Source organism: Aspergillus uvarum (assembly GCF_003184745.1).
Source record: "Aspergillus uvarum CBS 121591 unplaced genomic scaffold BO82scaffold_80, whole genome shotgun sequence".
Lineage (NCBI taxonomy): Eukaryota > Fungi > Ascomycota > Eurotiomycetes > Eurotiales > Aspergillaceae > Aspergillus > Aspergillus uvarum.
The window spans coordinates 86601-114082 of record NW_020291377.1 but is presented as its reverse complement, the minus strand read 5'-3'; the positions used below and the strand labels follow the sequence as shown (position 1 = coordinate 114082).

At 50.8% G+C, this 27482-nt stretch overlaps 8 protein-coding genes and 1 non-coding gene across 9 annotated transcripts; 6 read left to right on the top strand and 3 right to left on the bottom strand.

The window, feature by feature from the left end:
* Positions 1-2564: 2564 nt before the first annotated feature.
* BO82DRAFT_369172 (endo alpha-1,4 polygalactosaminidase) lies at positions 2565-3533 on the top strand (the record flags this gene model as incomplete). Its single annotated transcript, XM_025637152.1, has 1 exon — positions 2565-3533. The coding sequence occupies one exon, from the start codon at positions 2565-2567 to the stop codon at positions 3531-3533; it is 969 nt and encodes a 322-aa protein (XP_025486888.1).
* A 6999-nt stretch (positions 3534-10532) lies between these two features.
* Positions 10533-12797, bottom strand: BO82DRAFT_358922 (spherulation-specific family 4 protein). Its single transcript, XM_025636429.1, has 3 exons — positions 12250-12797; positions 11686-12043; positions 10533-11158 (listed from the first exon to the last, which is right to left on the bottom strand). Exons 1-3 carry the CDS (start codon positions 12468-12470, stop codon positions 10838-10840), a joined length of 900 nt encoding a protein of 299 aa, XP_025486887.1. The 5' UTR covers positions 12471-12797; the 3' UTR covers positions 10533-10837.
* An 883-nt stretch (positions 12798-13680) lies between these two features.
* On the top strand, positions 13681-15387 carry BO82DRAFT_201095 (NAD-dependent epimerase/dehydratase family protein). Its single transcript, XM_025630607.1, has one exon. The coding sequence runs from the start codon at positions 14054-14056 to the stop codon at positions 15338-15340; it is 1287 nt and encodes a 428-aa protein (XP_025486886.1). The 5' UTR covers positions 13681-14053; the 3' UTR covers positions 15341-15387.
* A 2001-nt stretch (positions 15388-17388) lies between these two features.
* On the top strand, positions 17389-18653 carry BO82DRAFT_201058 (mitochondrial 54S ribosomal protein mL54). Its single transcript, XM_025630606.1, has 2 exons — positions 17389-17988; positions 18080-18653. The coding sequence occupies exons 1-2, from the start codon at positions 17508-17510 to the stop codon at positions 18331-18333; spliced, it is 735 nt and encodes a 244-aa protein (XP_025486885.1). The 5' UTR covers positions 17389-17507; the 3' UTR covers positions 18334-18653.
* BO82DRAFT_358918 (putative glutathione S-transferase) lies at positions 18502-19658 on the bottom strand. Its single transcript, XM_025636428.1, has 2 exons — positions 19552-19658; positions 18502-19471 (listed from the first exon to the last, which is right to left on the bottom strand). The coding sequence occupies exons 1-2, from the start codon at positions 19601-19603 to the stop codon at positions 18684-18686; spliced, it is 840 nt and encodes a 279-aa protein (XP_025486884.1). The 5' UTR covers positions 19604-19658; the 3' UTR covers positions 18502-18683.
* Positions 19659-19886: 228 nt separating this feature from the next.
* Positions 19887-21965, bottom strand: BO82DRAFT_436454 (putative transporter; the record flags this gene model as incomplete). The annotated part of the gene is made up of 6 exons (XM_025641115.1): positions 19887-20054; positions 20111-20200; positions 20253-20371; positions 20427-21267; positions 21319-21647; positions 21699-21965. 6 exons carry the CDS (start codon positions 21963-21965, stop codon positions 20030-20032), a joined length of 1671 nt encoding a protein of 556 aa, XP_025486883.1. The 3' UTR covers positions 19887-20029.
* A 1540-nt stretch (positions 21966-23505) lies between these two features.
* On the top strand, positions 23506-24955 carry BO82DRAFT_295572 (TauD/TfdA dioxygenase family protein; the record flags this gene model as incomplete). Its single annotated transcript, XM_025631869.1, has 6 exons — positions 23506-23711; positions 23767-23972; positions 24038-24492; positions 24554-24590; positions 24648-24781; positions 24842-24955. 6 exons carry the CDS (start codon positions 23506-23508, stop codon positions 24953-24955), a joined length of 1152 nt encoding a protein of 383 aa, XP_025486882.1.
* Positions 24956-25433: 478 nt separating this feature from the next.
* BO82DRAFT_406921 (uncharacterized protein) lies at positions 25434-25901 on the top strand (the record flags this gene model as incomplete). Its single annotated transcript, XM_025639604.1, has 1 exon — positions 25434-25901. One exon carries the CDS (start codon positions 25434-25436, stop codon positions 25899-25901), a length of 468 nt encoding a protein of 155 aa, XP_025486881.1.
* Positions 25902-26998: 1097 nt separating this feature from the next.
* On the top strand, positions 26999-27070 carry BO82DRAFT_t303. Its single transcript has one exon. It is a non-coding gene; the product is annotated as a tRNA-Arg (tRNA).
* The last annotated feature ends 412 nt before the right edge of the window (positions 27071-27482 follow it).

Here is a 27482-nt window from a genome sequence, read left to right as displayed (position 1 = left end):
GCCAGCCCAACAGACGAGCCAAGGGTTGAGCCGGTTTACCGTGGGAAATGCAGGGACGGGGGTCGGAGGTCGGAGGAGACAGGTAGGTAGTATTTGGCCTTGATGTTTGTGTTCGGAGTACATACGTGCGAGTAGCAAAAAAGAACTAACGCTGAAGGTATGTGTGTTGTGTGTCCCACGTAACGGAGCTTGTCAACCCCCCATGAGCTAGTGGAGTCGAGAATGACCTGTAGACCAGTCACTAAAAACCAGTAGGAGATCGGAATCTGGGCACGAAAAGCGTCCAATGATGATGATCAATCACATCGGACCATCAATCACAGCATGCCAAATTCTCCGCCACCGAAACGTGGTAGACAGCGCAAGAGCCATGCGCGCCAAGGACGACCCCCCCCCCCCCCCCAAGGTGTCCACCGCGTTCAGCGACTCGAGTCAGGTTACTCGGCTAGTAGTCCTCCTGCGCGCCAAGAGGAGGGATACGAGAAAAGGTGAGCGCGTAAGTCGGACGGTTGCGACTTGTGCATTATTTGCACAAGTTGCTTCGGGTAGGGGCAAAGAAAGCATCGAGAACTGTTCGGGTGTCTAAGTCCGAGAGCTATTTTAGGGTTGATGGGGGGAGGATGGGAGGGAAAAGAATGGTCAGGAGCAGATTTGTGGTGTTGTCTTGGTGGTCTTGGGAGTCCTTAGGCTGTCTTGGAATTCCAACGCAGATCTTGGCACAACTGCGGGTGATTGCCAAGCCGGTTGACTGTGGGATGTTTTGGTATGTAATGGTATTTACCACGGTGTTGCAAGTTACCATGAAGAAAGCACCGTTCGACAGTCGATACCGATTCCTGACCAGGTGTAATTAGCATTACATGGTCTGACCGTACCTGATCTCGGAAGGAACGGTTAGTGTCCGTGGCTTGCTGGGACTATCCGATTGGCAGCGAGGGAAAGATTGGCAAGGTTCCGGCCCGATGGAAGGACAAAAAGGACAGGAAAAACAGAGAAACGAAAGCAAAAAAGGCCAAGAAATTGAGCAGGGAAACCGCCAGAGCATGGTGGCTTGGGTTTTCGCGGCCCCTCTCTGTCTAACTTTCTTCAGCGATCAGAAACCCAGCGAAATCTTTGCGAAACCTTAAAACAACTCGGCTATAGCGTGCTTGACTCGAATGGTGGTGGTTAGCAATTCTTTCACCGTCATCTTCCGATCGTCTGTTTCTAGGGCATCTCGCGACCGGAAAACCGGCCCTTCGTTTCCTGTCCTAAGATACTTACTCATCTGCTCCGTATATTTCAGTGACTCGACCCTCCTTCTCCTTCGTAGGTCGAGCCTCTTACGACTAGGGCCCAGTAATTTCAAGCGTTGATAGTTTTGCCGCCCATTGCATCCTTCTGGTCTTGATTGAAACAGACAAACAAACAAGTAGAAAGAGGCGAACGACACCCAGCCCAGCCATAGCTAACGTTAACCTGACTCAATTAGGGTAAATGGGTGGCTGTGGGGAGGTCACGGGGTGGCTTAACCCTTTCCAGCCGATTCCGGTGTGGCTTGCTTCAGACAAAGAACCATTCCATGGATGCTGACATGATGTTCTCTCATTATTCATCTTCAACCACTTTCATAAGATTCCAATTTATTCACCGTGCTGTGGACACAAGATCTGAATAACATGGTGTAGTTTCACATCGCTATCTTCTCCGTACCCATCTATGGACCAAGGTCCAATCCTTAGTCAGAGGAGGAGTCTGCCCAGACTTCCTTCACAGGTGCCGACCCGATTATTTTCCAATTCCAGCCCAGCGCTGAATAGCCAAACGCCGGTGGTGATAGTTGTGTTCTGGGCGTTTTAGGCTTCCGAATTCGGGTCTCATCTTTGTGTGGTTTGAGTCGTTGTGTTCTTCAGTACTGCGTAATGCTCCGGACTATGGTGTGCTCAGTGCACTGGTGCAGAGCAGAGCAGACAGGATTGACAGGGTCCAGAGTCTAGACAAAGTCAGCCCGGCCACAGCCGGCATTGGCGCTTCCCGTCTCTCTTTCCCTCTTTTTTCTTTCCATTCAGGGTCCAGCGCAGCGCGCTTTTCACCACTCGAAGTTGTACTAACCTACCACTTCTTTTTCTGCTTCTGATCCCATCTTATCTACCACTTGAACCCAGGCTCCCCTCCTAATTATATCTCCTGCACCCCCTGATCGACATCAGGCTTTTGGTGTTTCTTTTGCCTCTTTTGCCTCAGCGCCACTGCTGAACAACATGAACCTGAGTCTTGTGTGACCAGCCGAAGCTTTCCTGGACTTCATCCTTAGGCACCCCCGTTTCCCTTCTCATTCATTCGCTCATCGCTTGGATTCACCCCAGTTTGATTGCGACCGGGCTGAAAGACTAACCGGACACGAGCAATCTACAATCTGCAATCAATCTTCTCTCCACCCTTTTAATTCCCCATCTCCCCGGATTGTCCTCGTTGCTTGATCCGACCTTAATTGATCCTTACTTACCTGGGAACCACTTGGACCGTTTTCTCTATTTACCCTTCTTATTGTCGATTTAGCCAATTCTTCTTCCCCCCTGCCCCAGATGGATTCTGCTGGGGAGACCGCCCTTAAGGGCTACCCCGCGCGAGGCTGGAAGGCTTGGTCGCTCAAGAAGAAACTCATCGTGGTCGGCTCGATCCTTGGTGCGATCGTGGTCATCGGAGTTGCCCTTGGCGTGGGCCTGGGAGTTGGGTTGAACAACGGGGGCGGTGGTGGCGGTGGTGAGGAAGAGCCCTCTCCTCCCACGAATACAACAGGCAACTACACGACCGCGAAATGGCAGCCTGCCGTGGGTACGACCTGGCAGATCGAGCTGCTGTACACGCTCAACGACACCTCGGTGGACGTAGACGTCTACGACATTGATCTCTTCAACAACAATCAATCCATCATCAACAGCTTGCACGACGCGGGGCGCAAGGTCATCTGCTATTTCTCGGCCGGCAGCTACGAAAACTGGCGCCCGGACAAGGATGACTTCAAGTCCGCCGATCTGGGCAAAGACCTTGACGGCTGGCCCGGGGAGAAGTGGATCAACATCAGCTCCCCGAACGTGCGCAAGATCATGCAAGCCCGGCTGGACATGGCGCAGAAGAAGAGCTGCGACGGCGTCGACCCGGACAATGTCGATGGCTATGACAACACGAACGGCCTGGGTCTGACCGAGGCCGATTCCATCGATTATGTCAACTGGATGGCGAACGAGGCGCATGCCCGCAACATGTCCATCGGCCTGAAGAACGCGGGCGCCATCATTCCCTCGGTCATCAAGAACATGCAGTGGAGCGTCAACGAGCAGTGCGCAGAGTATGACGAGTGTGACACCTACGCTGCCTTCACCAAAGCGGGTAAGCCGGTGTTCCACATAGAGTACCCCAAGGGGGACGATACCAATAACAACAACGATGTCACGACGACTCAGAAGAACGACGCCTGCGACTCCACCGGGTCCGGCAACTTCTCAACTGTCATCAAGAACATGGATCTGGACAACTGGATTCAAACCTGCTGATCGAGATCCTGATGATTGCTGCGGTTTGTCTCGGGGTTGATGAAAGCTAATTTTGATCTTGCACTGAGCATGGGACGTGGGCGTGGGCGCCAGGGAGTTTTTGGGAAGTCTCGCGTTGTCTGCATAATTATGGCCACACACACACACACATATATTGTATTGTAGTTTCCATTTGCCTTGCGCTATAGCACACAGCTAGCCATTTTTCATGTAAATCTGACATTTGGATACCAACGGTCATCTGCTCCGAGCAAACGAGGAGAGTTCCCGCGCGGTCGATTGGACTAGATCACGAGGCTGAGAATTGATTGATTTCTGATCAGGAGAAGAATGTGGCAGCAGTGCAAGGCCAGGGAAGGAATTTAGCGTGGTTCTTTTCTCTATATCATCCGGTCCTTATTCGAAGCCCAGTGCGTCCGCCCAGCCATTGTGATCAAGACATCCTGCGACACAATGTCTCAGACAGAGTCTACTCCATCATTCATTTCACTGCCTCAGCTGATGCGAAAGGCGGGGAGGGGGGGGGGGGGGATGCATATTGAGTCATAAGCATCCTTATTAATAGCTCGAGACATTTGACAAGTCGATTTGCATCACACCATCACTACCACTAAGGGTCCAACCTTGCCCCGTCCAGAGTTCAGTATGTCCATACACTGCTGTAGCATGTAACTTCCCCCCCGAGTATACTGACATACCTCCGAGTCTGATCCCATCATTGTCAGCCTTATCCTCGTCTCTTTCAGGTCTTACCTCACCGAAGACAAAACAAAACACAGTATTGCAAATCATTTTTTAAGAAACCCCCCTGTCGGTTCAAGCATATACACCTTCCATAACAGGTCAGCGCCTTCGGGAAAGTAACTGTTCAGACTATAATACTTGCCCGGAAAATCGTCCCCATCAATGAGGACTCGCTCAATACGCACACACACACACAACACACACACAACACCCACATAGACACACCATTGCTGCTGCTGTTGTCCATGTCTCAGGCCAAACCGTGGGCGGGCCACGACTTGGCATTGGCGTTTTCCTCTTACAGAATTCGCCTTCGGTATACCGGGGGGTAGTCTAGATACGTAGAGAGAGGTGGGGGAATGGGGAACGGGGAGGATTACCAGCTCATCATTGCAGGATGTCTCACCCAGAGGGAGGGGACGGAGGGGACAAGGGGCCCAGAATACAACACACGAGTCGAATCCAAAGGATACAGTACAAACAATGATGCTGATGCTGATGCTGATGATGAGATGTGTGGGTAAAAAAAACCATCATCGCTCGCCACCTCCTCTTCACCACAAACAAGTCTTAACATGTAGAATGCTCATTCCTAAATGAGGAATAACAATCTCTCCTCGGACTCGAACCGAGGCAAGAAAAGCTTTGAGAGCTCCAAACGTGCTCTTATCCATGGTTGGGGGAGGAGTCGCCTTGTCTTTGTCACTTTTTTCCAGAAATCTACGCGACCAAAAATTACTCCCAGTTACCCATCTTATCTAAGCCATGCCGCTTGAATTGTGGTATTGGGAGGGGAGGGCCGATTGTGACGTGATGATGATGACCTTCGGGGATTAGATCATCACATCGGAAAATTCGCCCTTCTGAGAGATAACTTTATCGATCTGAGTTCTCTTTGTTCTTTCTCGTTTCATTCCCGCTTCCCCCCTCTCCCCTTCGTGTCTTTTCGCTAGTGTATTCCATATAGATTGAACAGTCCCAGGTTTCGGCTCTTACTAGTAGAGCTTAGGGAAATCCTTAGGGTCATGGCCGGGGAGGTCCGACCGTGTGTTCTTTTGTTGGCAACAGATTCCTTTCAATCAATTGCCCGGCGACTAAACATCAACGAGAAAATAAGATTATTAACTTCCGAGATTGAAATTCGAGATTGGCGCTAAACCGCCTTTGGATGCTTCGAACTTCGCTAACCTGCTAACCTCAGGTCACCGCGACGGAGCGACTAGTAGATTTTAAGTTAAGCGCCCAAGTGGACAGCTTTTGCATCTGACTTGCGGGTACGAGGTGCTCACTGTTCCTTCAGAGTCTCTAACGCGATTTAGCTCCGTGAGTTGTGACTTTTAGTCGCAAAGGGAAGACAGTGGACGAATCAGCGATGAGAGAGCTTAGACCCAGAACGGGCTCGCTCCGAATACGCTCTTTTTGTCTCGTCTCTCGCTCGCTCGGTTCAGGCCGCGGTTCGGTTGCGGTTAGCCTCGTGGAGAATTGGTTGGTCTGTTCCTACTTGTGTTTTAGCCGGCTTCGCTAGATGTATTCTTACCGCCCATTCTTTCAGCGGGTAATTTTCAGTCTCGAGGTAATTTTCTTCTATCTGGACCTGAGGGAGGGTCCCCCCTCCCCAGATCTTGGATTTGGGTCCTATACATAGCAGTAGAGGAGGACATCTGATACAAGCGATCAGAGTGTGAACCATGGTTCAAGACGCTCAGAATCTGACTCGATCGAAAACGGCTTCCGTGAATCATCGAGAAGTAAATCGACTAGCCGAGGCGTGCTAGCGAATGTTGAGATCGGTGGCGTGGCAATCCTGGACTGTAGACACAGTGCATGCATATCACTGGATGACCTCACTGGGAAAGGAGGTGATGGGCCATTGATCTGACTCAAGATATGATAGAGTTTAGGATCCTGGCTCAGCTGAGAATTTATCCGGCCCTTCGCTGGTTAGCGGCACTAATCATCATCATCATCATCATCATCATCATCATCATCATCATCATCATCATCCTTCTCTCCTCTCTCTCTCCGAGCCTCTGTCCATTCCCTGAGGGCACACCAACTCACAACCCCACTCCCCTTTCTCTGAGAAAAGCAAACAATGTTGTTTTCCCACTCATCTGAATCGACGGCTGTTCCTGAATCCACAACGTATTTACTCGATTAAGTTTGGTGTGCCTTGTTCCTGAACCAAAAAATCCAACTTCTGGGACTTTGATCCACAGCGAGAGGAAGTGCCGAGGGAAAAACACCTCCTGGTTTGACCCGATCGGGAAGATGATCGTCCGGCGTGCCTGGATGGCCCCTGGGAGAAGAGTGGATCGTGGCCAGACCCTCAGGCACAGCTTCCTCTGTCCATGTTTTTTTGACGCCACTAACTACGCTTCGGTCTCCAGTCGCCCGTGCGGTAGTGGGTGGTTCGCATCGGAGATGATGCCCACTTGGTGCTTCGCGCGCCTCTTAGGTTCGAACAGATGGGGGAAGGAATTTTGGATTCGAAGAGTCCGAAGGAACAGCGGAAAAAGGAACTCCTTAGCTCGAAGCGAAGGCCAGGTTTGGAATTTCTCGGTGCGATTTTGGAGTTTGTGTCTTGGCCGTTCAATTCGAATTAGCGGTGTTGGACCGAGTGTTTGAAACTTTTCCTGTACGTACATCAGTTGAGTTAGTCACGGGCCTGGCTGTGAAGGGGAGCAAAAGACGGAAGGCTGCAGAATCGCTTAGTCTGGTCTGGATTCTGTGTAGTCTCTCGCGCTTACTGACTGACACTCCTGACACTATTGAAATTGACACTGACACTGACACTGACACTGACAGCTTGTCTTTCTATTCCTTTGATGAGACTGCCATTGTAGCAGGTTGAGTATTCAGCTTCATTCTTTGTCGCGGGATTGTAGTAAACGATGGAACCTGAAGCCATTGAATTATGCTTAATTAACCGTACTATAGAAGGCAATTTAACCCGAGTTCCTTCCTTGATTCCTTGCGGGGTGCGGAATGCCTCAGGTACCGACCGTCTCAGGTGTAACTTACCCCATCAGGCAGGTATACGGAACCTCCAGGCTCGAGTCCATACAGCAACAAACCTGCTTTATCACTACACCAACCAACTGAACGCCTCCATACTAATCTCTATCATATCACTTTTCTTCTTCCTTCAACATACACTACCCTCTATTTGACACACTCCAGTCTCGGAGAGGAGCGTTCCGCTCACTAGTCCATCCACTTTAGACAGATTCTGGTACCGGGTGGTCACACCGACTAGAAAAAGTCGAGCTAGAAGCTGAGTCTGTATCCCTTTGTCTCGGTCACTCGGGCATTCCTCGCGAGATTCTCGCCGACACCGCTGATACCACATCTCGAGATCTCACCACCGATCGGCTCTCCTCAACGGAATCACTCCCTCGCAGCTTTGCTGGGGCTGTTCCGATTCAGATTTAAGTCTCACTTCTCCGAATTCCGTGCGATCGGCGGTGGAGCTAGCCTAGCTTACAATAATCGGCAAGCTGACAGCCGGGGCGAGTTTCAACCTTCCTCGACCCAGTGCAGCCCTCTTGGAATGAGGAAAAGTCCCATCGAGTCACCAGTACCTGCAAAGGTCAGCGTCAATCTCCCTTGTCACGGAATAAGATTAAGACGAGACGAGCTGGTGTAACGTACCCCCAGGCACCCGTTTCTTGAGGAGAGACAAAGATTTTCAGAAAATTACTCCGAGGGTGACATAAATGAGAATCACGAGACTCGCTCACGCTCTACTTGTTGTCGCGGACCTCCTTAAGTTGGGTCCACGGAACAAGGCGGTCCATACAGTCTTGTTGGTTGCCGTTTCTCTTCAGTTAAGCTCAAAATGCTGTTTATTTCCGACACATGATGGTCAGTGATCGTCGGGTTCGGGATGTGAGGAAGACGCGGAGAATATGCTCGATGACACCCGACCTCAGCAACCACGGCACTATAAATAAAATTGCGCCTTCATCCCTACAACACAGCGTCATTTGGGACTGTACCTCATACCCAGTAAATAGACGTCGATGGTACAGGCTCTACATGTATGTCTGACTAGGAACCACGTCCAGGCTGCCGACCGGACATTTTTGCGCTTGTATCCTCCAACCGGCTCGGAAGCCTACGGCGTACATCCAGCCACCCTGCAGGGTACATCCTGCACATTCCCATGGATGGAGACGAGTTCAACGCACCTGTATCACTTCTTTCCTCCGCAAATTGACTGACCCTCTCCCCTTCATCCTGCGCGAATCCACCAGCTTGTCCTCACCAATTCATCACCTCAGCAGGAGTCTGTGGAACAAATCAACCCATCTGCTGGCAGGATGGTGAGTCTCCCAATGCGGGATACTACATTGAGCTCTCCGACTGGCTTGGCAATCCTTTCTTTGGAATAGACGCCAGCAGCATTCTATTATCCACCAGTTTCCGCTCTGCATGAATTTTCCCAAGGTGGCAGCTGTCGGAAAAACCCAACCAACCAGCCCTACTAGCATGTTCGCGAACACCTAGCATGCCCCCACTCTTGCTAAATGTTCGATCTTGGTACATTTTAGCTGGCCCCATACTGAAAACCACGATTTCAGGGTCACTGATCCCTGCTGTAGTCTGTATTGATTTCAGCGCCTGGCTCCTCTGCCAGACTGATCAGTCCAGTTCGCCACTTCACTGGTTTCCCCAGTTCTTCTTTGATCATGCAACAATGTCAGGCAAGTGTTTATCCCCCTGACCACAAGTTGGTGTAAAATCAGCTGAATTGCTTCGCAGGTAACACAAACCATTCCCCTTCATGCTATGGTTTCAAAATCATCATACTTGAGAAAGTCTAAGCACAATTCTAGCATGATATATATGCAAGGTACTATGTATAGAAGTGAGTTCTCTGCTCGAAAATTGCAGGTAAGTCACTTCCAGTGGCCCATGCAATAGACCTATTCTCAACCTTGAGGATCTGTTCTCATGTTCGTTGTCTGCCAACCATACACATCAGGCACCATTGCCAAGCACATCTCAGCCTTTGGCTAGCACGTAATTCCGATTCTCAGGAAGCAAAGAGGAGTGTGCGAAGCAAGCGACTTCCACACTTTTCAGCTACTGCACATTCATTCTTCCCCGGCCGACTTGTAGCGCAGTCTAGACTGGCTGAGCCCTTTAACAAGAGTAACTACAGTATGATCTAACTCATGGTCTAAGACACTTATCGCGCAGCCTTAGACATCCCCTTCTTCTGGCCTCAATAGGTCACCAGCGACTAGCACCTTGGCATGAATGCCATGCATTGAGTCCTTCTCGACTCAGTTCTTCCGTCACCTTCGCCTCTTGCTCTTGACTAGCGTGGGGCCAAGACCCCGGCCTGCCGGTGAGGTTCCTAATGCGTCCTAATTACTTGCACTTGTTGTCTCTTGCTTGTCGCTGCCTTACCCCTCTGGGATAGGAATGCACAGGCACAGCACCACTACTTCATAGGTACTGTACCTACCAGGTAGATGCAGTTATCGGTTCGCGCTAGGACAGAAAAGGCTAGGTGGAGTGGATGGTGCGCTAGAACTAGCTAAGTGCCTCTTTCTTTTTCCTTTTTTTTCTTTTCTTTTTTTTTTCTTGCGCCTCCGCTCGTTTTGAAAATTACCCCACTGTCAACCTTACTCACACTCATCCGACCTCCGCGGTAATAACGCGAATGTCACGTATTCACGTAAATACTCTCAGAACTCAGAAACCAAGGAAGAAGATACTCGATAAAACCGGCAGCCGTACCTGCCGTTGCCCTAACTTCTTACATTAGGAAGGAAGGAAGGGGGAGGAAGGGGTGATGGTTGCAGGTTTATGTTTAGAATTCAACGAAGCAATATCCCAAGAACTCTTCCCTTCAAGGGGTAGATCCAATAGGAGATTTACTGATGGGGGGATGGGGGAAACAATCCCTTGTCCTGTCTTGTCTTTGCTTTTTTCTCCCTCAAAGCTCCTCGTCGAGTAAAATGGGTGGTGGTCGGTTTCTCCATGTTTGTCTTTTCTGCCTGAACGCCCTGTAGAAAGGAGCATGAACATGGGGCCGGTCCTATGCAGGGTACGGACGTAGTGAGTCTCTTTTCTGGTTGGTTTCGAGAAAAAAAGGTTCAGATGTTGCCTGAGTTTTCCAGCCGCTGTATGTACAGTACTGCGCTAGACTCAATTAAGCTTAGTGGTAATCCCGTACTGTATGCTGGCTACTGGCATTCGTACCGATGCTGACAATTGACTTTCAGTTTCCTCATTGAGCTCGTAAATACGTCATTCACATTCACCATGATCTGGAAAATCCTCTTTGCTATACTATACTATCGTATACCAGACCATGATTTCATTCCATTCATCCGAAAAGCGACGCAGTCGATACCTTGATGATTTGATGAGGAGGAGAAAAGCCGCCAAAACACGCAAAAAGCAGAATATATACTACCACCCCCGTTGGCCGCCAAATATATGATAGAAGGAACTGTAGAACGACAGCAGAGACTAGACCAGCCCTTTTTTTAAACCAGATGCGCAACACTATCACAGATGCCTGTCAAAGGCAACTCTCATTATTTCGCCATCAGATCGACAAACTGCTCCCATTGGCTCCCGAAGCTGGCATAGTAATTCGTATCGAGATGGGTGATGAACACCTCATCCGCGACCTTGCGCACCTGCTTCACTAGGTTCCGGAAATGCGAGCCCTCCACGCTGGCAGGCACCGAATGCACGACGGCCGTGAGCTGCTGGCGCGTGCTGTTGGGGATCTCCTGGAAGAGCTTAGCCCCCTGGCGGTCCAGGAAGGTCTGGTAAGTCGCCTCGAAGACGACGGTCGAATCAGCGGTGCTCAGGTACCGGGAGTCAGGAATCACGCCGGGGTTGTGGACGACCTGGACAACAAGCGGCGAAAAACGAGTGATGTTAGTCACGAAACGAACGGCGAAATGTCAATAGCGAACGATTGAAAGAAACAACGCAGGTGGCTAGGCTAGTTGGGCTGGACTAGGCTCGAGCCGAGCTAGAAACTAGCCGAGTTTCTCTCTTTCCCATCCATCTTTTTCAAGGGAGAGAAACAACACTGAACAGCCCAAACGGCGATCCGATCCGGACCGGGTGGAAATTCGGGTCATCGAAAAGAAACAAAGGGGGCGGGATTCAACAATGAGCTCTGCGTTGTCGATGATCTTTTTTTTCTCCTTCGATGAGAGGAGAAAAAAAAAATATTCAACCGGCAAAGACCAAAAAATGGACAGTGGAGCAAGGAAAATCATAGAGGGGTGGAGCCGTCTCCAAGATACCGGGAACCGGAATTTTGGTAAGGAAAGTTATGTAAGTAACCATGTATGGGGAGGGACATTGTCCCCGGGCCGGCTGGTAATGAAAATACGTGGAAAACGGAAAGAAACGTCTCACGTACATAATTATCCGGCCCAAGGCCAGGATGGCTCTTCACCACGGCCGTCAGCTCGTGAAGATATGCCAAGGAATTCGCATCGTATTGCTGAGGCGTTTCATCAAAGAATATGCCCCGAACCGCAAGCTTGGGGTTGGAACTGTTGGTCGGCCACGCCGCATAGGTCTCGATGTCGCGGCGCACCAACGAGATGTTGCGATTGGCGTACGTGGTAGCGACATAACCTAGTAGACGAACATTGTCATAGGAAGCGAGCTTAGGAACCTCCCGGGTATAGTTGGCGTCAGGCAAGGCATCGGGCCCAGGGCCGCTACCGGGGTTGACCACCACCGTGAAGTTGACGTCGGGATGTGTAGAGACCCTGTGGCGCTTAGCTGAGTCCGTCATACATTGAAGTTACCTGTATCATGCCACGGGGCAAGCGAGCATGGACCAGGGAAAGCGTATGTATGGTTGGCAGGGGGGGGGGGGGGGGGGGGGGGGGTGGGTTTTTTTTTTTTTTTTTTTTTTTTTTTGGTCGATTTGGGATAACGCTCAAAGAAGCATGAAGACCGGACAAAAACGTACACTTTCTCTAGCGGATCCCAGGCTCCGGGAGCAGGATACACATAGAGCGGAACAAAAACCGAAGCTTTGGGACCCATGCTGTTCTTCTTGTGTAGAGTGACCACAACTGCTGGTGGAATGACGACGGCGAGGATGGCAATGATAACGAAGACGGCGAGGATAACTCGCGAGCGTGTACTGGCGAGACAGCGGCGGTCTCTCACGTGCTTTTCTTGCCCCATCATGATGAACAACGATAGTGGGTGATTATGATGGAACCAGGAGCAGAATAGCTGAAACCGTGCGCACCAACACTTGCGGGCAAGCCAAATTAGTACTGCACTTAGAAGTGGGTTCTGGCTAGTGGTGGTAATGGTGGTAGAAGTGGGCTGGTGGGCTGCTCCATAATAGCGGAGTTGCGGCAGAACCGGGCCTTGAAGGACTAGAATTAAGTAGTAGTCTAGTCAGCCTTCTAAACGTAACCAAATAAACTGGTGCTGAGTGAGAAAAAGAGTAAATTGATCTGATTGAGTGAGTGAGTGAGTGAGTGGGTGAGTAAGGGAATTGGGACTGGGGGCGTGTGGTAAAGAAAAAAAAACACAGCAGGTAAAGCGCAAAAAGAGATGAATGGCGCGCGCGAGCCCAAAATAGAGCGGGGCAGGGTTTCGCCCATGCAGCAAAGCAGCAGCAAAGCAGCAGCAAAATAGCAGTAAGAACCAGCAGCAATAGCAACTACTCCTGCGACTGCGACTGCGACTGCTGTTTCTGCTGCTGTTTCTGCTTTGCTGCTGGAACAATTTCTTTTTCTTTTTCTGGTTTCGCCCCTGCTTTTTTCAATTCTCCATCCAATTTACTTACCTACTTACTGTACTTTCCCTTTCCTTTTCCTTTTCCTCTCTGGTAGTCTTCCCCGTACTCTGGTACTCTCTTGTTTCGTATCGGTGGATATCCGGTGATGTATGATGTGCTCGAAATTGCTGATGCTCTTCCTCTTGCTCTTGCTCTGATTGTTGTTGCTGCTGCTGCAAGTCTCTGTGGAGGCGTCTAGAGTTCGATCGAAGAGTCCAGTCCCAAGTCATCAACCATTATAATAAAAAAATAATTAAAAATAACCATAAAAATAATCACCAAAGAGGCGAGATTCCAACCAACCTGAAGGCTAAGTCAAACCGAATCACTCACTCACGCACTCTGTCAGTCAGTCAGTCTTTCGTCTAGGCCCGATTGTTCCATCCCAATAAGATCTCTCGCTGACATCGTCGACTCTTTATATTTACTTTTTTTTTTCTCTTCCACTCTTTCTCTCTTGTCTTCTGCTTCTTCCAGATCCTCTGGTACCATCGTTCGCTCTCCCCGATTCCTATCCAATTTATTTTATTCCTTTTTTTTTTTCTTGTCCATCCTCTTTTCTTTTTTATAATTAATATTTCTCTTTGGCCATCCTCCTCTTACACCTCGTCTTTTGCTTCCTTTCTCTGATATCCATTCGCTTCGTATGGCCATGTTCCCTGGTTGTAAATAAGCAAAGTCACCGATCACGATATCATCGCCCAACCTAGCTGGCCAGATTCAGCAGCGGTTACATCGGAGAACCATAGCATAGGGCCGCCACTCGTTCTTTCAAAAGAGTATAAGATTTGGGAACTCCTGTCTTTGATCTCATCACGATCCTGTTCGGAGTCACCCACCGTCATCGAACGAACCCTCTCTCGAATAAAAGTCTTTCGTTTCCTTGTCATTGTCTGACCAAAGCTTCCTGATCTGCTTCACCTTCGAAGTTGTACTTCCCATCTTCCCAAACCCCCGCCCTCCTTCATTGCCAATAATGGAGAGCCCTCGACAGTCCGATGCAAGCACTCCGGTGGAGCCCAACTCCCCGGGCTTCGTGGATACGCCAGCGACGCAGTCATCCGTCTTGTTTGATGGCAATCTCGAGGAGTTGCTGCGCAACTTCCCCCTCGATCAGTACATCCTCGTTACAGGGGGTCTCGGGTTCATCGGAAGTCACACAACATTGGAGCTACTCAAAGCCAATTATAATGTAATAGTGATCGACAATCTCAGCAACTCCTTCCAGAGCGTCTTCGACCGCATCAAGCTGCTGGCGTCCAAGCATCATGAGCAACAAGGAACATGCATGCCTTCCTTGCAGCTGCACGCTCATGATTTCCGGGATACTGTAGCTCTTCGGGAGCTTCTCGACCAGTACCAAACCCAATCCAGATGGGGTTCCCCCAAGTCCAAAATCGCCGGAGTCATCCATTTCGCTGCTTACAAAGCAGTGGAAGAGAGCATCAAGAACCCTCTGAAATACTATGCGAACAATGTCAGTGGCCTCATCGACTTTGCTACCACCTTGGGTGACTATGGCATCAAGACCTTTATCTTCTCATCCTCTGCCACCGTGTATGGTACCTTGGCCACCTCTGGCCTGCCGCTGAAAGAGGAACTCTGCGTTCACAAAGACGAGACCTTCATGGACCACAACGGATCCGAGCAACTTGTCCAGGCCGGCTGCACAGGCATCACCAACCCTTACGGCCGCACTAAATGGATTTGCGAGGCCATCTTAGCAGACCTCGCGGCCTCCGATCCAGAATGGACCATTGTCGCTCTCCGGTATTTCAACCCAATTGGATGCGATGAGTCAGGTCTCCTTGGCGAGGATCCCCGCCAAATACCCACCAATCTCCTACCGGTGGTTGTCAAAGTCATGACCGGGCAATATGCGGAACTGCAAATGTTCGGCACAGACTGGGACACTGAGGACGGCACTGCCGTCCGCGACTTCATCCACGTTACCGATCTCGCCCGAGGGCACATCGCTGCTCTCAGTGCCGCCAATGGAGGCAAGTTGGCTGAGAACTTCCGCACCTTCAACCTCGGCACGGGGCGCGGTCATTCTGTGATGGAGGTGGTAAGCACCATGGAAAGCGTGTCTTCCAAGCCCATTCCCCGGAAAGCGGCTGGACGTCGTGCTGGTGATGTTGGCTCGTGCGTTGCAGTGGCAACTAGGTCACAGAACGAGCTCGAGTGGAAAACTGAGAAGACGCTGAAAGATGCATGTGTGAGCTTGTGTAATTTCCTTGATGTCAGTGGCCTCTCTGCATAGGCCCGGATACTGTTTTAATCACCCTGTTTCATCTATGTGGCGCTTGGTTTGGGTTTTGCCTTTCATGATTCTTTCGTCTATCGTCCTGTGACCGTCATAATCTTCCTTCGGTTACCGATTCTTCGTATATCCCCATGATTCCTGTTCGTGTGTTGGGACATAATTCGACAGCCTCAAGCAACTCGTGATATTTTTGCATGATAGAGACGAACGCATTCGCTATTTTCATCTCATCACATAGTACGCACTTGAAACCACTAAACTTGACATCTGACTCTGTTCCAAGCAATCGAAGAGGTTCGTTGAGTGCGATGCCTTCCACGTTCCTTTCATTTGTAGTGTTAGTAGATTGACAAATGTTACACTTTTGCCTTGGAGTTAGTCCCATATGGCTCGAGGACGCTATAATCTGTTATCATGCTTTATGAGCATGAGAAGAGGAGACCCATGCCGTCACGGAATGAGTATGCTTGCTGCAGCCGTCGACAAGCATACGTATCATATCATTGAAGAGATCAGGAGACCTTGGGTAATGATAGAGAGGGGGGATGAGGGGCAGTGAGAAGCATGGGCGATCAAAAGAGCGGAAGGAATGGACGTTCGGGTGAATGATTAGTCAGACTGCCTGCCAACGGCTCATCTTTCGACGTAGACGCAGTCTCTGCAGGTCTTCCCTGCTCTTTATATGTTTAGGTGCGGCGCAGTCAAGCAAGGAAGGCATTCCGGGGAGGTTTATCATGTTCTTATCAGACCTTCGAGGCTAGATAGCGCTGCTCACACGATCATGCTGGAGATGAACATCAGAGACTAGCGCTGACAGCGAGAATGTCTAGAACCAATAGAAGGCTTAACTGTCAGACAAGCAATATGTGAACTCCGGAGAGATTGCGCAGCCTGCCTTAGCTCTGCCCTGTTCTCTCCAGTAATTTGCTTCTTGCGGGACGCAGTTGCAGGCATCGACAAGGAGGCAAAGGTATAACGGCAGTCGACATGCATGGGATGTGAGTGATAATGCACGAGGCAACCAGGGACGGGATGGCATGATGCTCGGTTCCTGCAATGTTCGTTGACATTTCCTGTTAGTCGATATCGGCAGGGAAGTCGAGGATCCATCTGCGGACGGAAATCGTCCGCGCGGGAGCAGCGGTGACAGGGACAGTGGGACTGCTAGACGGTTGGAGCATGCCCCAGCTCTGCCGTTAGAACGCAGTAGTGCATCGACAAGTGCTCAGGATCCATTGACATGGCCGTCAATTCTAGATGCCGCAGATTACCTGCCAGTGGAATGCGCGGGTTCCTTATCTGTCGAATGTCACTTTGGGTTCCAAGATAGCTCGAAGTAGCCGCATTCGTCGCACTCGGAATTGTTTTGTAAGAATAATGCAATGCTTGACTATGGGAGCGTTCAAAAAGCGATGGGATTTCAAATAAGAGTAGAGCGAACATCAAACTCGGGTTGATGGCAAGCTAACATATATAGTAAGAACGCGTCTTGCCGAACTCGAAACCATGAGTATCTGCATTTAGAATCATGATACTCGAAAAAACGAGAGACATCTCGTAAGTTTGACCAGAGTCAAGATCACCAAGCAGATAAGACGCCGCGAGTGACCTCAGAGGCATGATATGTGTTCTGGCAGGACTGTCACGGATCTGAACACGGTTGAGGTGAAGTATATTCGCCGGGCTGCCTGTATCGGTTTATCGCGAAGGTCGGATTCCCGACTGAGTCATCAATCACATGATTTTTAAATACTGATGATTGAGCTATTAGCAGGTGCGCAGGACGCAGTTCAGACTTCGTTGAAATCATGGGCATTAGACACAAAGCTCCTCTTGAGCTCAACTCTCGTCGAAAACTTCACCTATTCTAAAGACACAGGCTGTTTGGACCAAGGAATAGTTGGTAAGTTATTGAATACTGAGTGACACGGTCACGTGTCGGCTCACCTCCGGCTTGGCATCAAATTCATGCCGCAGTTTTCTCGATAAGTGCATTCTCACTGCGTGCCGGTCGGTAGGATTCCATTACACAGCATTCTGATTCAGCGTGCACGGCTTGTCTTGGGGCTGAGGACGGCTTATCACGACTCCGGTGACCGAGCTACTATCATTCATCCTTTCTGTCTTTAGTACAGCCGAAACCTTCCAGACCTCACATCTCAAAATGATCTGCCAGCGATGCCGGACCGGCATCCTGTCTCGATTCCAGCAGCACACGGTTACGTCGCCTGCCCTGTCTGGCGCGCGCCAGCTCTCTCTCCCCATCCAGCGGGCTCAGTTCCGCAACTACAGTGACGGCAAGCCCACCGTGTCCGCCGCACCGCCGCCGCCCAAGCCCCGACAGCCTGGCGTGAGCGACGTGACCGTCGCGTCCGCCGTCTCCTCCGCCACCCCTGGAGTGTCACAACCATTGAGCACCCCCACGGACGGCGTCCACAGTGATGTCCACCCCGGCAAGGCCCGCAAGGTCGTCGAGCGTCCACCGAGCAGCTGCCTTGCTGGCACGAAACTGAACGGGCTCAACTACTTCAAGAACAAGCCTGATCTGCTCGCTCTGGAGGATTCGGAGTACCCCGATTGGCTGTGGGGTTTGTTGGATGAGGGCAAGAAGGGGAAGACCGAGCAGGGTGGCGTTGATCCAAGCAGTAAGGGACCCCTAATAACCAGTGCTACAACAATCGTCTCCAGCTTCGGTTCTCCTTGACTAACACCGTGCTTCTTTCTCCGCCATCACAGCCCTGAACAAGAAGCAGCGCAAGCGCTACGAGAAGAAGATGGCTGCCCGCGCCGCGAACCTCCCTCCCGTGATCCCGATCCACGAACAGGCCAACGATATCACACCCGCCGCCTACAACCGCGCTCAGGCAGAGGCCCAGGATACTCTGGTTGTCGCCTCCGAGAGTCTCGAGAAGCGGACCGAGATCACCCGGAGCGCGAGAGATGCCCGGAGAAAGAGCATCAGAGAGGCCAACTTCCTCCGCGGGTTGTAAAAAATTTATCTTGTGTATCTTTGGCGAATCTGCGATCTTCTCGGTGGGAGGCTTTTCTTCACGTCGGTCGATACTGTCCCGACTTACGACCCACAATGTACAATGGTATTGGCAACCCGGGGAAGGGCTGGACGGCTGGGGAGGCGGGGGGTGACTGCGTATGGAAGAGAGATATTTCTCCTTGTAACTCATATTCTCATTTCTTTTTATCATGTACTATTTCCCAAGAACCAGGCGCGAAATGGAATGCTTTCAACACTTTCACTTATTGCAGACGCAGGCTTCACTTGGAGCGACTTCAAAACCCTCCACTGCACCTCCATGACTTTCCGAAAGCAAGCGAAACACTTTCAACGAGGAATCTCCCAATCCGACTCATCCTTCTCCTCGCCCTGTCCCTCCACCCACGGCAAACAAGCCTCCCACAGCGCCCTGACCTCCCCATTCCCCACCCCGAGCATCTCCACCCAAACCGTCCGATCCCCGCGCTGGAACCACGCCAGAACAGCCACGACCAGAAAGTCCGCATACCCGGGGGTCTTCCCTTCAAAGAAAGGGCCGCCACCGCCACCGCTCGTGTCATCCTCCTTGTTCCCGTGCCGGCCCCGCAGCATCATCACGATGACGGCCATGTCCCGCTTCATGGCGTCGAGCAACCGCTCCACCTCGCGGGCATCCCGGGGCCGGACCTCGGAGAGGGGCTTCCCGAACTGCGCCGAGCGCGTCTTGATGAAGTACTCGCGGCCCCGGGCGTCCAGGAAGTCCGCGACGCGGGGGACGACCAAGGGGACGGCGTTGATCCAGACGGCGCCCATGAGCTTGCTAACGGCCAGCGCGAGCGCGTAGCTGGCGTCGCCGGAGGGGAAGATGGATGGCGTGGTAGGGAAGGCTTGCTCGAGGTGCGTGGCGATGGCGAGCGAGTCCATCAGCGTGCCCGAGGGGCTGGCGGAGAGGGAGGCCGGGTGGCAGATGGCGGGCAGCGTGTAGGGTCGGCCCTCCGCTTGAGGGTGCAGCCCCTTGTGGGAGAGGAAGGGGGCGATGTCCGGGTAGCTGAGGAATGTCTGCGTGTAGGGCAGCTGTTTGTAGTTGAGGACCATCCGGGTCTTGATGGTGTTGGGGGACCAGGCCCGCGCCGACCCTGGTGGTCTGTTAGCATGTGTTGCTTGTTTTGTTTTGTTGTGATGTGGATGAAATGAAGATTGGCTCTCTGTGACTCACCAGAGAGGGCCGACTTAATGTCGAAGAAGTGGATCGGGCTTGAAGTCGACATTGCTTTATTTTCGAGATACAGTACGTCACCTAGTTTGCTATCAGTTGAAGTTCATTCGAGTATGCTATGACGCGGAGGAGGCTTATTTATGGTGGGGAAGTCATCTCTGATTTATCAGCTCCGCCGCCCCAAAGTTAACTAGTAGACACCCTGCTTGCTTATCCGCTCTTCAACCGCGGTCATCTGCCTTGATTCGCACTTTGATGGAGTGAATCATAGTCCAGACTTCTATGTGTGCTTAGTGTGCTTGTGCTTAGGCAGTTGCTTGATTGGTATTAGACATGGGCCATTGAAATTTTCGTTTCTATGAGATGCTATCTATCATTCATCTATTTTTAAGTCATTAAACCCAGTGAAACTCCATAGAGTTTCCCCGAGAAACGATATGTGTGGGCGCTTCGTAAGGTATATACTATGAAAGAGGGCTCAATGGGTGAATCGGAAGTCGAGGCTGCGGGGCCGTTAGAAAAGTATTCGTAATCAATGAGAATAGCCCAGGGGTCTGACCGTTTGTTACCAAGATCCTTGTCGGCGACATCGGCCAGGTATGCCTCTCTCTCGGCACTGGACATAGCGTCCCATATGGCGGCTCTCTGTCTGGATTATAGTCTTAGCATAATAATCAGACAGTGACGTTGGGTGAGCTTACTTGTTACGCCAAATGTAGTAGAGCTTGGCCCCAATAAACACTAATATACTCCATACGGCCATGGCAATCAGTACTTTGTTGCCAGTATGGTAGTATGGCTTGTCCTTCGCTTGATAGATCTGGTAAAGGTTAGCTGACTTTCACCACAGGCTAAGTATTGAAGGCGTAACTCACTTGACTGGCAATGATACTGGACGCTTGCACCATCATGTTGTACACAGAGCTAGCGACCGTTCGTGTCCGGACTGAGCCTGCATTTCTGGACGTCATGGCCACAATGATAGCATGAATATAAGGGGCGCCAATCAATAGAATCAGAATGGCCCATCGCCCCCATGCGCTGGCCCCGTTCGGAAGAGCAACTAGTGCAATGAGTAAAATTAAGCACCAGAATTCCATGACGAGGCCAAGCAACAAACGCTGGTTGAAGCGCTCGGAAATCCAAGTCCAGAACAGAAGGTTAATAATGAAGATAACATAGGCAGGAATGGTGAGAAGGTTCGTCTGGAAGGTACCGAAGCCAAGTGATTTAAGCTCGAGGGTGATATAGTTTGTTGCAGGCGTGTTAGGAATCATCCATGTCAGACCGAGCAAATAGATCGGCCACATATCATAGTCGCATAGAGCAGTCCAAAGCATCTTGAGCGATACAGCCTGCCGATTGTGCATACTTCCCTTACTAGGGTCGTCACGCAGCACGCGGTTGACAAGAATCTTCTCTTCGCGTTCGTTGAACCAGCCGTCTTTACCCCGGAGGCCACCCTTTGTTTGCGTTGGTGATGCAGGCATCCAGAAGATAGCGATGATTCCGATGATTCCAGTGATTAGACCTTCAAATGCGAAGAGGTACCGCCAGCCACCTTTACCATCAGTGTCATGAATATGAAGGAAGCCAACCGCTAGGAAAGCGCTGACAATCGCAGTAGCTTCGTAAGAGACCCAGAAATAACTGAGTCTGACTGGTAGCTCTTTAGATTTGTAGAAAAAGGAAAGGAAGAGAATAGTGTCGGCAATGCTAATAACAGTCAGCTAAAAAGATCAACCTTGGAATTCGACTTTGTCTTACAATCCACCTTCTAGGAGTCCCAGAAGGGCCCGACAGACGAAATATCCGGTCTTATTCTTCAGGAAGGCCTGGCATGCAGCAACCAAGCTCCATGAAACCATCTGGAAGGGGATCCAGCGATCTGGCCCGACCTTCTTGGATAATAACTGCGAAGGCAGCTCGGCAAATAAGAATGTGAGAAGGAAGATGGTCTGCCCGTTGTTGTAGTCATTGGTATTCATTCCCAGATCCGCAAGCATGGTGTCGGAATTGGCTTGGACGACATTGCCTCTGTCGAGTTGGAGCGCAAAGAATGTCACGCATGCAAAAGTGCAAATTCGCCAGTCAATCTGGTTTTTATTAGCTCTATTCGCTGATTGAGAAGCGCTGTCTGGAAATACCTTCTTGACCAGGGTCTTCTCTTCCTCTTCCGTCCACTCAAAGTAGGGATCCCAACGATGTATGCCTTCATACTCCGGGATAGGCTTATAGTACCGAGGATCCTCTGAGGTGTCAAATGCGCCGCCCCCTTTGACACGCTGCACGGCAGCAATTTCGAGGGATGATGTGGACGAGCCTGATGCCACTGCCGTCACGGGGCTCTTTTTAGTGTCATCGCCCGCGGGGACTGTGTCCACGGGGATATCGTGAACATTATCTGAGCCCATCTTGCCAATGGAAAAAAAGCTGATTACTTAGAGGCAAGATATGAAGGCCCTTGTTTGCGACAGTCGAGGAGATTTAAAGAACGAGCGCAGGCCCAAATGAGCTTTTTGATATGCTTCATCCCAAACAGGCGAGCTTAAAGCTTCATCACGCAATCTCTCGGCAATATAAGCAGATAGGCTAACTGCGAGATGATGTTCTGTGGAAAGATTGACGTAGCCAATCATGGCTTGAACTTAATGGTCCAGAAAAAATTCCAGGCATCTCGGGCGATAAGCTCTGGAGTAAAACAGCTCGTGGTAGGGTGGCTCTTGCGTCGAGACCAACATTAAGCGCAGCCATGGCGGCGAGGTCAGGCCGTCAGGGTATGGGCGATGATACATTCTTCGATGTCTTGCAGTCTCATGGGGTGTCCTAAGTGCGATCACGCAAACGAAGCATAAGTGACGTTATGGGGAACAAGTCAGAGGAAGAAGAGAGTCCGGTAGTTGTTAGTGTGAAGTAGTCGTAGAGTAGTCGTGGAGTAGTACTAAGTAGGATTCAAGTCTAGTGTTCGATCTCCGCTGCGGGAAACGGCCGAAGACGCGGCGGGGCCTTAATGGGCCGGGATCGCTCAGGCGGTGGCTAAGTTACGCTTTACCGAGTCGGTACTTCCACGCCTCTTCCCTGCCTTACAATCCCACGATTTCACCATCGCACTGGTCGATGGTGATACGTTTCGTCAGCAATATGGCAACATCTCCTTCAATGCTGATTGGAAGCGAGTATACATAGTACAAGTATACGGCAGAATTCTTCGCGCACTAATCAAGGCCAATGCAGATGCAGTGATGCAGTGAACTGCGATGCGCCCCGGCAAAGATGTGCTTGCCTCGACCCCTCTCTCGTCTACAATTACACCGCGGGCAATATCTTGACCATTGACCAAACAAAACGGATGTCCTTCTAATTTCATCCCTCTCATAAGATGAGGGCGATCTCTATGACTGAATGCGGGTCAGGTGGGGAGTTGAGCTTGTTTGAGCTTTGGAGGGGGAAAGTTGCGCCAGGGACCATGGCTATCACGCCATGCTGCACTAAACCACGTTTGCCTCAGCCAACGTCAACCCTGTGGAACACAGTCTCATTCTCTGGCACTGTTCAAGGTTAACCGAGTTCTGCCATTGTGTATGGGGTACTTTTAACAGGAACAAACTCTGGTGAGGGTTGACTTACTAATTATACGACAGGGAGACCGACAATGGGCCATGACTCCGCCTCTCACATTATCTGATCAACGTCCGCCAATCCTCCTCGAGACGAGCACTGATGCCTATATGTCGTTATCGTTCGAAACCTTGTACCTAACCTGGTACCTCGCACCCCCTTTGCGAACCAGTAATTGCCGGAAGTCACTCGGCCATGCGTACCCCGCAGGAATTGCGTGACGGCGCATCAAGTCTTCGTAAGAAGGATGGCGATTATATATGCCAGAACGTACAGTACTCTTTCCCAAATCAAAGTCCCTCCCAAGAAGGAAGAAACCCATTCTAAACCAATATCATGGCACCATCTATTACTGAGACCTCAACCCTTTCTCTCCGGGCAAAGCCGGTGTCCCACCTGAAGACCGATTCGGGCTTCAACAAAGAGAACTCGATCGGTTATGCAGAGGTCTATAAGCATGACGACGAAGTCCAGGGTACAGAGAAGCAGCCGCCCGCATCGTTCCCGAACTACCTCCCCGTCTGGGATAACGAGACAGAAAGGTTCGGCATCGGCCCTAATTCATGGCCGCCTTTTGACCCTCGCTGACCTTCGTAGATACCCTCCTCTGCAACCATTTGAGCACTATGACCACGGCAAGGATGCAGACCTCTCTTTTGCTGATCTCTTGCCCAAGGACAAAGCTCAAGTGGATGACCTCACTCCCACCATTGGCAGTGAAGTCCGTGGTGTCCAGCTGAGCCAGCTGACGAAGGAAGGCAAGGATCAACTGGCTCGATTCGTCGCCCAAAGAAAGGTTGTCGGTGAGTTGTGACTATTGGTCATCGCCATTCTGCGAGGACCTGTGCTGATGTCGGGCCTCATCAAGCCTTCCGGGACCAGGACTTTGCGCATCTTCCTATCGACAAAGCCCTCGAATGGGGTGGCTACTTTGGCCGACACCACATCCACCAGACATCTGGCGCCCCCAAGGGCTATCCGGAGATTCATCTCGTTCACCGCGGAGCTGATGACACAAGCGGTGCCGACTTTCTCGCCACACACACAAACTCTATCACCTGGCACTCCGATGTAACGTTCGAGAAGCAGCCCCCGGGCACCACCTTCCTGTATCTCCTGGACGGACCGTCAACTGGAGGAGACACTTTGTTCGCGGATATGGCACAGGCATACCGACGCCTCTCGCCCGAATTCCGAAAGAGGCTGCACGGGTTGAAGGCAGTTCACTCTGGTATTGAGCAGGTCAACAACAGCCTCAACAAGGGCGGCATTGCACGACGAGACCCAATCACATCTGAGCATCCCATTGTCCGGACTCATCCAGTAGGTTTATTCTCGGGAAGGATGAGATCTGTGGATGTATGTGTTCTAACATGCTGTCTAGGTTACTGGAGAGAAAGCGCTGTTCGTCAACCCACAGTGTAAGTTTTAAAACACCATGCGTATCACAGAGAAATGAGAGATTAACCAAGCTGCAGTCACTCGCTACATTGTGGGATACAAGAAAGAGGAGTCGGAGTTCCTGCTGAAGTTCCTCTACGACCACATTGCGCTGTCTGCAGATATCCAGACACGGGTCCGCTGGCGTCCTGGCACTGTTGTTGTTTGGGATGTAAGTGCTTCTGAACCACTCTATAACTGAACCCAAGATTGACAAGACTGACTATCACAGAACCGGGTGGCCGCGCATAGTGCGCTTTTTGACTGGGCGGATGGTCAGAGACGACACCTCGCTAGAATTACGCCACAGGCTGAGGCTCCTTATGAGACTCCTTTCGAAGGATAGATGATGTCAGACAATGAACAGCGATACATATAGCCACGAGACAAGGCTACCAGTTTCTCGAGAGATATAGTTAGCGGCATCATGAACAAACAGGGCGAATATGACTTCTTTTGAATGGTACATTTTACAGTATCAACCACTCAGTGGAGTTCATCCAGATACAACAGTGCTTGCACGACAGTTCCAGTGAAGGGTTCAGGCTAAGATTAGCTGTATCCTCATCATGACACAATGGGATATATGGCATTGATCAATTCAGCATTGTCTAATCCGGTAGGACCAGCATTGAGTCGAACTTTATGACATCGCGTAGACCACACAACATCATTATTGAATCAACGCCCTGAGTCCCCACACTCCAGTCAGAACATCGACTATCTTTCTGTCATTACCTTCTTCGACCTCTCACCACCACCACCACCACAACCATCATTACCATACAAAGTCTACCCAGCAAACCTCAAACATCACCGCCAAGATGTCCAACCAGCCGCCCCACGCACCAAGGCACCACCATCAGGGCCAGCACCTAAGCCATCACGCCCCAACCCATCCCCCCAAGAACGACGAAGACACCCCTATTGACCAACTCCGCGCCGAGCTAGGCGCCCAGAGCCTGCAGTTCGGCATCTTCAAGCAGCAGCTCACGAGCCAGCTCACCGCCCTGGTCCAGAACCACAACGCCCTGATCCAGGCGCACAAGACCCTGCAGCAGGAGAACAAGCTCCTGCGCGACGAGGTCGCCCACCAGCGCGCGGAGCTCGCCACTCTGCGGTCCGAGGTGCACGCGGCCGTCGGCGAGTGGAAGAGGGAGATCCGCTGGGCCGGCACCTTCATGCAAGGCATGTGGGACCATATCCAGAAGCTGTGGACGGAATTGCGTACGGTCGATGATAGGGCCCGCAGCGAGCTTTTTGAGTGGTTGAGTGAGTTGGATACTAATTAGGTTAGTTATGGGGGGGAAGAGAGGGAGAGGGAGGTGTAAGGGAGGGGAGGTTCTATCATGGAGATATACGATATACTGCATTGCGGAGGGGTTAATGAGACGGCGTTTGGGGGTAAATCGTTATGGGTCGGAGTCTTCTTGGAAAGGGAGATGTATGTCTTTTAGAGGAGTGTCTTGGAGTTCGGATGATACGGTGTACGGTGTATCACTTTGCTTGTTAGGGTTGTGATGTTGATTTAGGGATTACTGCACTGGAATGCAACTTGCTGGTCTCGAGTCTGGTATTCTTTTTGTAGACTGGTCCATTCTCTTTCTGGAGGGAATGACGTCCTCCTCGACTATAGCATTCTTGACTTCCCTCTTGCCTTCCTGTATATATGACGCAAGATGCTCATCCACCAAGTATACCACTTCCTTGAATAGAGCCCATAGTATCTGTAGTATTTCAAGCGAGGCGCCTCTCTCCTATCTACGAAAGATCTACTTAGTGTCATGCGCAGTAAAATCCGATTCCCTCTCTCCCACCCACAATCCCAAGTCGGCCATTGCGTCGAACACTAGATAGAGAATCATGAAGCTTACTCTCCCCAATCTCCATTTAATAACAGATGAGGTTATGGCCAGCTGATACGTAAACCCCAGCTTTCAGCTGACACGAACCCTGCCCCACCACATAACCATCAGTGCGACTTCAAGTTCTGCCCTGTGGCGGACTGTGTGATCTATGTCGGGATTGCGTATGTGTTCTCACGCAGATCCGAGCTACTATGCAATTCTTACGTGGGGGTTGGTATATCGGTATGCGAGTTTCCCAAACCGTTATATATGTAAAAAGAAATCGATGAGACCATAATATGCTATGCCGCAACAGGATCAAGTCCCCAACTCCCGCTGTGAAGATGAAACAGATAGGACAGACCCTTTTGCAAAACAGCAATAAGAATATGTTTCAATTAGAGGATCAAGAATGTGATAATAAGGTTGGCATTTTGTAGTGACGCTGCGTTGTAGGAAGTAGTAGAGAAGCGTTAGAAGTTACTGATTATTTGTGGAGCTTGAATATGGTGTCAAAGTCGGATGACATACCTCCATCAGCTGGTCTCGTGGCGCAATGGTAGCGCATTAGTTTCCGGTACTAGAGGTTGTGCGTTCGAGTCGCACCGGGATCGATTTTTGCCTATCTCTGAGACCGTCTCTTTCTCGATCAGAGTAAACCAAACCAACCACCTTTATCTGTTTGCTGTCGCTATTTCTTTTGTGGCATACGCTGACAAGGTCCGAACACACCGAGGAACGAAGTACATGACATCAGGCCGTCTGAAATCCAGTCAGGGCCCATGGTTCATATCAGACAAGGCTTATCGATCTATCTTCGGCCCCAACCTGCACACTCGTTCACCACACCAATGTCGCACCTCTGCTTCATCTTCAGCGGTTCCCACTAAGCCAGATGACAGGCAAGCCAATCCAACATTAAGATACCGTTTGAGGTGGTCCGAGGCCAGAACATAGCCCAGACCTAGGTCCGTGTATCGGTGATTAATCCCCATGGACTTGCTTAACTCAACGGGGGGGCCTCTG

Bases quoted from the DNA above. Each gene is read 5' to 3' on its own strand.
- BO82DRAFT_358918 (XM_025636428.1), bottom strand. From the start codon at position 19,603: ATGTCGACTTCAAGCCCGATCCACTTCTTCGACATTAAGTCGGCCCTC. The intron at 19,472-19,551 runs GTGAGTCACAGA...ACAGACCACCAG, and splicing joins CATTAAGTCGGCCCTCTCTG to GGTCGGCGCGGGCCTGGTCC.
- BO82DRAFT_358922 (XM_025636429.1), bottom strand. From the start codon at position 12,470: ATGGGGCAAGAAAAGCACGTGAGAGACCGCCGCTGTCTCGCCAGTACA. The intron at 12,044-12,249 runs GTACGTTTTTGT...TAAGCGCCACAG, and splicing joins TGGGATCCGCTAGAGAAAGT to GGTCTCTACACATCCCGACG. The intron at 11,159-11,685 runs GTACGTGAGACG...CTTGTTGTCCAG, and splicing joins GCCTTGGGCCGGATAATTAT to GTCGTCCACAACCCCGGCGT.
- BO82DRAFT_201058 (XM_025630606.1), top strand. From the start codon at position 17,508: ATGATCTGCCAGCGATGCCGGACCGGCATCCTGTCTCGATTCCAGCAG. The intron at 17,989-18,079 runs GTAAGGGACCCC...CCGCCATCACAG, and splicing joins GGGTGGCGTTGATCCAAGCA to CCCTGAACAAGAAGCAGCGC.
- BO82DRAFT_201095 (XM_025630607.1), top strand. From the start codon at position 14,054: ATGGAGAGCCCTCGACAGTCCGATGCAAGCACTCCGGTGGAGCCCAAC.